At 36.8% G+C, this 9,280-nt stretch overlaps 2 protein-coding genes across 2 annotated transcripts; one reads left to right on the forward strand and one right to left on the reverse strand.

Annotated features, from left to right (window-relative positions):
• Positions 1-622: 622 nt before the first annotated feature.
• LOC130502872 (uncharacterized) lies at positions 623-1,672 on the reverse strand. Its single transcript, XM_056997609.1, has one exon. The coding sequence runs from the start codon at positions 1,670-1,672 to the stop codon at positions 623-625; it is 1,050 nt and encodes a 349-aa protein (XP_056853589.1).
• A 3,977-nt stretch (positions 1,673-5,649) lies between these two features.
• LOC130502873 (uncharacterized) lies at positions 5,650-6,252 on the forward strand. The gene has a single exon (XM_056997610.1). It carries the CDS (start codon positions 5,650-5,652, stop codon positions 6,250-6,252), a length of 603 nt encoding a protein of 200 aa, XP_056853590.1.
• Positions 6,253-9,280: the final 3,028 nt, after the last annotated feature.

A 9,280-nucleotide genomic window follows, 5' to 3' on the forward strand; every position in this document is an offset into this window, starting at 1 on the left:
TGCCCTAACCGGTCATGCCACAAATTAAAATTTTCTTTTATATCTTTGCTTATCATAGCATTAGTTTCTGCTACACTGACCTTGGCATAGTAAAGGCCAGTAGCTATAGCTGGTATAGTTTCCAAGACCCTTTTGTGATCCTGGCCGAGTTCATATATATTCAAGAACTCTTTGGCTCCTTCTCCAACAGTCTCAATGTGAAGACCATTCTTTCGAATGTCTTTAAAGCTCAACAGGCTTTTATTAGAATCTGGAGAATACAATGCTTCATCTATTTCTAGATGTGTCCCTTTTGGTAACAATATGTAAGCTTGGCCGTGGCCCTTTATCAATGATGATATACCAGCTATTGTGTTAACATTTGCATCTTTCATTGTTAGATCAATAAAGAATTTCTTATCCTTTAAAATTGTGTGGCTTGATCCACTGTCGACCACAAGTGTATCCATACTTCTTTTATTCTAAACAATAAAATATAATCTGAATCATTCATATTATTATAAAATAAAATAAAACAAAGTTCAATCATAAAATCATAAAACATAAAATGCAAAGATCTTAAAAATAAAATAAAAGCCTAAAACACCAAAGCATTCAAACACAAATCGTTTGATGCATCTTTTTAATCAACTTGGTCATTTTTCAGAATGTCTGAAGTCTCATATTCCATGAGATCATCCTTGTCATGATCAAAGTCATCCTCGCCATCCTTGTATACCATGTGAGCCTCCGGGTTCTTGCCTTTGATGCTCTCTTGGTAGAGATCAACCAGGTGTTTTGGGGTTCGGCAGTTCTTTGCCCAATGGTTAGATACTCCGCACCTATGACACACTGAGTTTCCTGTATTCTGTGGTCGAGTAGTCGACCCATTGCCTCTGCCTCTACCACGCCCATTGCTGGACTGGTTTGGGCGCTCATAAGGGTTGTAACGCCCTCTCCCATAGCCACCACGTCCACGTCCTCGCCACTGACCTCCACGGCCGCGACCTCTTCCAAATGAGGAACCGCGACCCCTTTGGTCATATTGGACATGGTTAGCTTCGGAGTTGTTCTTACCTTCTTTTGAGGCATGATGTGCATCAGGAACAGGTTTGGTTCCGGGTGGTCTCAGGTCATTATTCTTCATAAGCAACTCATTATTCTGTTCAGCAAGCAATAGGCAGGCTATGAGAGCACTGTAGGTCTTGAAACCTTTCTGCCTATATTGTTGCTGGAGCAACATGTTGCTTGATGACATTGTCTGATAAGTCTTTTCCAGTAGCTGCTTATCAGTTATTTTCTCGCCACATAGTCTCATCTTTGAGACTATCCTGAACAAGGCTGAGTTATATTCATTCACAGACTTAAAGTCTTGAATCCTGAGATGAGTCCATTCATACATGGCTTCCGGAAGGATCACAGTCTTTTGGTGATTATATCTCGATTTCAACTCTTTCCATAACTCGTATGGATTGCTCACTGTGAGATATTGAGCTTTCAAGCTCTCCTCAATGTGATGGCGAATCATCATGAGGGCTTTAGCATTGTCTTTCTTACTTGATTCATTTCCTTCGACAATACACTCCTCTAGGCCTTTGGCTCCGAGGGAGATTTCAATGTCTAAAGCCCACTGAAGGTAATTGTCACCCTTTACACTTAGGGGTTCAAAATCCAAGTTTGCAATGTTTGGCATCTGAAATAAAATTTCAAGCTTGGTTTTAGGTCTTGTAAGATCTTATAAAAATAAATATATATGTTGCCTCGTCCATCAGAGAATTCGATTTCCCTAGATCATGAATTTCTATGTTTAATTTCAAGCAATCAAATATCATAGGAAACCGGTTTGTAAAATTTGTGAAATTTATATGATATGGACGAGTGCAACAAGGTCTAGTTATTCCCATGGAAAACATCATCGACCTATGCGGTTTGTGTGGACAACTCTTGTAATATATACAAGCTCATCATCTATAAGAGGTACATGTACCACACAACCGGACCATGCAAAACCATGCAATCGATTTATAGCTTATAAGGGTTTGAGGGTTTTATTTCCTTTTTAGTTTCTCATCGATTTGGCTTTAGGGTTTTAGCAAGTTTATTTCGGTTTTAAAGCTTTTACCATTAGGATAAGGATTTGTAAAATTTCTAGTTTAGTATGTGTTAGGAATTTTAACATAATCGGATATAGGAATATAACATAATCCGATTGTGAAATTTTCCATATCCGATTTGTATTAGGAAAAGGTTTAGGGTTTTCATGTGAATTTTAATCTCATAAATTTTTAGGGTTTGTTCCTTTTGACAGATTCAAATTATAGGATTAACAACCTAATGATCGATTTTAAACTTACAAGAACAATGGTGGTTTCTAGTTTAAAATCGTGAACCTCAAATTAAACCTAGTAATCGGTTTCTAGTATTTTCAAACATAAACCGATTATCCAACAAACAAGTAAACAAGTTTTAGAGATTGGTTTCTTACCTTTTAACTTGATCGATGTGCTCCTAGGATTTCCTTTTGAATCCTTAAAATAAATCAATCAAACAAAAAACTCAAGTATGTTAGTTTTGAGATCAAACTTCAATCGATATCAAAGTAACAAAAGAAAGAGGTTGGCGGCTTAGGGTTTTGTTTGATGTCGATGAGGTTGTCAAGTAGCTCGTAGATCAGTCGTGCTGATAACGTGTGAAAACTTGAGTGTTCTGGTTGAGGTTTTCACGATTTGATCTAGCTAGAGAGGTGTGTTTGCCGTGTGGCTTTAGAGAGAGAGAGGCTGTGTAAATCGTGTGTGTTATTAAGATGAAACCCTAGAGCCTTTATATATAAGCTTCTAGGTCGGTTTACTAAAAAGGAATAGATCGGGCCTAATGATAATGGACATACCCATCTCATTAGTCGATTATCCTGAAACATAATAAAGTAAAACCTAAGATAAACATGAGAAGATAAAACCAAGTAAAATAGATAAGTATGATTTGGTTTAAGGCTGGTCTAACCAAACCATGTCAATCTCGGATATGGGCATTCCAAACCAGCCGGTTTTCAACATTGGTCTTGACAAAGTAAAAGATTTTTGTGTTTCAAAATCTGTTTTTGATAACATGTTCAAATCTTTTAAAGAACATAAACCAGAAAACCTCTTTGATCAAAAACGTTTTCAAACTGATAATAAAAACATTTCTGGTCATATTTTGAGTCTTGGTCGTTTTCTGAAACATAACAAAAGTTTTAATCACAATGAAAAGGTTTTAGAGCTTCAATTAAAACAATCTGATTTCTGTTTTAGAAAACCTTGTGATTCATTTGCTAAAACTGAAGAAAAGAGTTTCGCTGTTAATTTTCTTAGGCATGAACTGGTCACTAATTATTATCTTGCATCTACATATGCCTTGAAAGAACCTAAGAAATATCATGAACCGAAATTGCATCATTTTGATATTAGGTTTGAAATTGTGAAATCTGCAAAGGTCTTTGAGTTTGAGCTTGATTATTTGTGTGCTGATAAATATTCTAAACGTGTAGGATTGATCTTTGGTGATATCTTAGTGTATAACACGTTCTTTGATAAACATATTGCATTTCTGAAACTGGAGATTAATGGTTCTGGCTGTATTGTTTTGTGCCTTGTGAACATTCTTGTTTACAATACTTTCTTTGACATGATAACTCACTTGACTTGTCCAAAAGAAGCTGAGAAAGGTACAGGTGAAAAGAGGAACTATACTGATCAGTGTAATGATGAATCCTTGGCCAAGTTGGAGACACAACAAGCAAACCTTGGAAGCTGTCTAGCCGCCAGTCTTGACATAGCAACAGTCCTGAGGACCATTCTCAACAACCGCAGGTTTTCTGTTATGAATCAATTATGTGATCGACCCATTTCTGTCCAAACCGGACAGACCGGACCAAATCATTACTGGTCGGACCAAACCGGACCGAACCGGACCGGACCAGACCAAGTCAATGTTGAACCAGACATGGCCAGGCCCGACTCAAGCCCAGCCCAAGGAGACAAGATCTGGCGGCCCAAGAGGAGTGAAAGAAAGGAAGACTTAGACTTTTCCATATTTATGTATTAGGATATTACTATTTCCATGTATTTCCTATTTCCTATTGGAAATAGGATCTTTCCATTTATCTCACTTTGTAAACTTGTATATATATGGACCTTTAGTCCATAAGATTAATAAAGACGAATCACTTCCATTTACAACACGTTATCAGCACGAGCTAACCTAAAACTCGAGCTAAACCTAAAAACCCTAGAAAACCCTAATTTAGCCGCCGACTTCAAACAGCTCGAACTCCCTAACCACGAGGAACCAGAAGACGAGCTACCTACCGATTTGAAGATCTCGGAGAGAAGAATCCAACGCCGAAGACCGCGACGCAATCCGAGTTCAGACGAGTTCGCAATCGTCGTTACAAGTCAATCGGACAGGGAAACCCTAATCTGCCCGATTTCTCTCTCTAAAAGACTCAACTTCAAATCGATCGTTCTCCCAAACCGTAACGATCCAGACGACGTGCGACATATCAATTTGAAGCTATTGAAGAGGAGAATCCAACGCCACAGACCTCATATCAATCCGTGATCAGACGCGTTCTCTACGACAGCTACAAGCCGCGCCGTCAGAACAGAAATAAACCTAAGGCTGCAAACTTTTCTCTCTAGTTTGTTTATAGCTGATTGTCTTTGATATTACTAACTTCTCTTTGATAATTTTGTTTAAGGAAAACAAAGGATCCCAGTAAGATCCATTGAGGTTAAGCTATCAAAGAGAAGTCAAGGAGCAAATCAATCGAGTTTAAGGTAAATTATCAAACTCCAAACATCTTTTGATAACTTGGTTAATACTTTGAGAACTAGAAATCGATTGCTAAGCTTGATCTAGAGGTTTATAATTTGAACTTGAAACCACCATTGATATTGCTTGTTAAAATCGGATCATTAGGTTGCTAGTATTAAAATTGAATCATGAACTAAAGAACCCTAAGATCATTGTTTAAAATCGAAATCATGTATTAAAACTGATTAGTCTTCTCTGATTGTTTGAGAATTAAATCTCCTGCAAGAAAATAAAATTTTCGAAAAGCAAAAAGAATTTTGGAAAACCTAAAATATTTTCCTAATCCAAATCAGTTTTGGAAATCGATTTTCTTAATCCAACTTTGAAAAGGAAATTTTATAATTTGAAATCAGAAACCAAAAAGGAAAATTTCTAAAGAATTATAAACCATCTTAAACCTAATGGTAAACCGGTTTAGGATTGACCCCAATCGAACCTATCCAACCCGGGTTTAACCATCGACCTATGCGACTCCTAAAACCCTAAAACCCTTAGGATATTTATTTTAGATTCCTGAGTGTTTCTTGCTCGCATCCTGGTCGATTAGTTATTGCATTGAAATGATTGTTTGTATAATTGTTATTTCATTTCTAAATATGGCCGAGTGCCTTGATCAATATATGACCGAATGGTCTTGATTTATTTGATGATGACCGAATGGTCTTAGCAGCCTAAATGGGCGCATGACATTGTTTCCTTATATAGCCAGATGGCATGAGAAACTAAATGATCATCGTTTTGTGATGAATTCAGATGTCAATAAACTCAGATTACAGTGTCCTAAATCTCTCCGGAGATAATTATATTGAGTGGACCATGAACACTTCAGGAAGATTAAAACTCAGAGGAGTTTGGAAGTGTACCAAGTGGGATAATGATACCCCTGCGTGTGAGAGGTCGTATGCCCTCAAGATCACGAAGGATAAACTCTGTGATGATCTAAAAATGATGTACAGCTACATCAATGATCCACATTATCTCTGGTATACATTGAACAATAGATACTCAGAAATGTTCTTGCATAAAGCAGAAAAAGAATGGCGAGAAATAAAGTTCCAGAATTATGAATCTGTGAACAAGTATGACTCTGACCTTATGAGAATCGCCTACACTCTCAACCTATTTGGAGAGTCGACAACCAACAGGGATAAGCTCACCAAGACTCGTGAGACTATCCATCCGAGTGATGCGATATCTTTATATCACGCCAGTAAGTGTACTACTTACTTTGATCTACTCGACAAACTGTTGGAAATTGAGAAGAAAAAGAAAACAAAGGCAGAGAACATCAAGCAATTTGATGAGATCTTAAGCATACATAAGCTGAGACAAGAGTTTGATTTGAGTATTCCTGAAGCTGGAGAAGAACAAACCGAGTGGACTCATGTAGATAATGAGCTTGATCTATTCATTGAATAAGAATCAATGTAAGTCATATCCAAAGTGTTAAAAGGAATGGCCGGTTTTGTTTTATTTTTATTTTGACATCCTGATTTTTATTTATGATTTGGTTTTCATTTTATTTTATCTTGTCATCTCTGGAAAGCAGTAATAAAATTTTATCTTATCTTAAATGATTTGATTACAATCTTTGATTGAAAAATGACAAGAAAATTTCGAAAACCAGTGTGTCTAAAAGAGACCACGCCTATGGCATTACCCTGAAGGGGGACGATTTTTATCACTCAAAAATGAAAGCCCCATTAATTTATTTTGAATGGTTTCGAATGGGCTAAGGACAGAAATGTTCTTTCTGTGTATGTAAAAGAAAATTTGCCAAAGGTATAAATGATCAAGAATAAAATTCTCCATGTTGATCTAGACTATGCAAATGATCAATATGATAAGGAACAATGGCTTTTGGTAACCAGTAAGGTTAGCCACGAAATTATACTTAATGGTATGACCGGATTAGCCATCCGAAATAAATTTTAAAATCTGATGCAAAGATTTAAAGGCACAAAAGAGTTCTCCCATAAATCTCACGTGTGTAGTATGAACACAAGGGAAACTCATGAGGCTTCATTGTCCAAAAGGTATCATGGAAATGGCACAATAATTTTGTGTTCTTACAGAAATGATTTTTATAAAATGTTCCTGATAACCTGGCATGAATAAATTTCGAATTACAACCTATACGGTTTAGACTACAAAATTTATGAAAAGTCATGAGCATCCACAGATTACAGTATGTTCATGAGGGGGAGAGAGGATAACCCTATGCCATGAACACACCATAATCTGATGGATATAAGAGCTCAGACATGTTGTCCTTTTAAACCAAAATAAAGACTCGACAACCATGGAAATGGAAACCACAATAACCGTGGTCGTGGTTCCTACATGGTCGTGGTCGAGACTGGTCGAGACTCAGTCCATAGTAGTATTTCTGGCCGGACACAACAACACTCGACCAAGTATGAACTATAAGTTCAATGACTCTCCATACAGAGGTCACAAAGATATCTGGTTAAGGACATGGATTAATTCCCAAGAATTTTAACAGAATATAGTATGTCCATGAAATGGAAGTGAGGACAAATCCACACATGTCCATACTATAGATCTACTCGGACAGAATTCTTTTATGAATCTAAATGAGCCATTGGCCACAGCCATCCGAGCATTGGGAACAGAATAGAAATTCGAAAATTATAGTCCAAGGGACAGAGTAAGAATTCGGAAATTATATGGTCCAAGATATGGGACATAAAGAAATTATTCATACAAGTTGAAGTATAAGCATCAGGCCATTAAAGTTATGCATAGATATTCCCATCTCAAAATGATTACGGGTCACAATCCAGACACCATCCTAAGAAATAATAAATAGAACACCACAAACATGTGTGCCGTCTAGGATGGAATCTCATAAGGAAATGAGATAAGATTGGGAATATATGTTGGATAAGTAAAATGTTTTCTCCTGCGAATTTTTAATAAACCATGAGCCAAAATGAGTGACTAGATTGTGGCCAAAGTACATTGATTTATACAAGATAAATCTGTCTATCCAACATTCACTAAAATGAGAAAACAATAAGCTGGAAAGAATAAGAGAAATGAAGTGGTATGAACCACCATTGTCTTGGCAAGATCCTCGGACCAAAGATTATAATCTTGGACGTCCATACAAAGAAAGAAAGAAAGAAAAAAATCATACAAGATGATAGCCAGACAGATTAGACCCGATGACTATGTCATAACCAGCTTAGCACCACGAAATAAATATTCAAGTTGCTATAAGTAAGTCTATATAATAGACCTGTATGTTCCATATACATAAGAACCTCGGATGAGAAAGAGAATAAGGTGCTCAGAATAATATACCCGAGTTCACTAAAGAAACCATACCAGACATAGAGAAAAATGCTGGCCAGCTGAACATCTAAGGTACCAAGCCATGTAAATTGGATTAGCCGAGATACAATGGTAAAGGTCCTGGATAATATAATCTCTAATCGATTAGAACATGTCTGGAACGCAATGAAATGCGATGGAACAAGTACAAATAAGTGTCGACACATACACATACATAAGTGATTGAAATGCATATGAGAAAGCACTTGAGAATAAGAATAAGAGAGGATCTCGAACCCACACATGAGAGTACTCGGAAAATAAATAAATAAATGAACGTGGGGTTCTAAGTAAAGAGTAAGAGATGCGGAGACCATCTAACCAAGGGAAATAAGAGTCTTGTGATGAATGAAATCGTGAGAAAGGACATGACCATGTCCAGGTCGTCCATATCTAAGCATAGAGCATTCTATGAATGGCTTTATTACACAAGGTTATCCACAGAGACTAAGGAACAGATTAGAAGGAAATAAAATTCCTATGTGGTGAATGCTACTGCATAATATAATTAGTGTCTGGAAACACATAAGAAAATCGCAGTAAGTAGTATAATAAATCCCTGGATATATAAAGGTACATATGACCTGAATCTTAAGAGATCAAGAGATCTAAAAATGAGAAATGAGAATCTCATAGAACAACATCGTTCCTGCGTTGTTCATGGACTATCGTAGAAGCAGCTGCCTGCGTGTATACACACATAATAAAACTAAGAGATGCTTAGTAAGAAAGTTCTATAAGAACATTTCAGATCAGTCCATAAATTATGAAATAAATTCCTTGTGTTTATAACCTAAGAAAGATGATTAAAGTCCAACAGATTGATTTTGGACAGGCTGTAATAAAAAATATAATGATCTAGAATGAAGATCACAGCCATATACATGTATTGAGATCTATGATCTTATATACCAAGAACTGGATATGATATGGTCAAAGTAATAAAGGGATGAATCCATCAGATTCACGACCATAAGAATCCATATCCAAGTCTGACCTTGAACCACCTTGGTCCTAGGCAATTCCGACCCGTCCCATAGGTCATGATCCGACCATGAGACACCAAGTAAGGATGGGACGGCATGTT

The sequence above is a fragment of the Raphanus sativus genome, unplaced genomic scaffold (assembly GCF_000801105.2).
Source record: "Raphanus sativus cultivar WK10039 unplaced genomic scaffold, ASM80110v3 Scaffold0720, whole genome shotgun sequence".
In the NCBI taxonomy this organism is placed as follows: Eukaryota; Viridiplantae; Streptophyta; class Magnoliopsida; order Brassicales; family Brassicaceae; genus Raphanus; species Raphanus sativus.

Coding starts and splice junctions, on each gene's coding strand:
- LOC130502873 (XM_056997610.1), top strand. CDS start 5,650: ATGAACACTTCAGGAAGATTAAAACTCAGAGGAGTTTGGAAGTGTACC.
- LOC130502872 (XM_056997609.1), bottom strand. CDS start 1,672: ATGCCAAACATTGCAAACTTGGATTTTGAACCCCTAAGTGTAAAGGGT.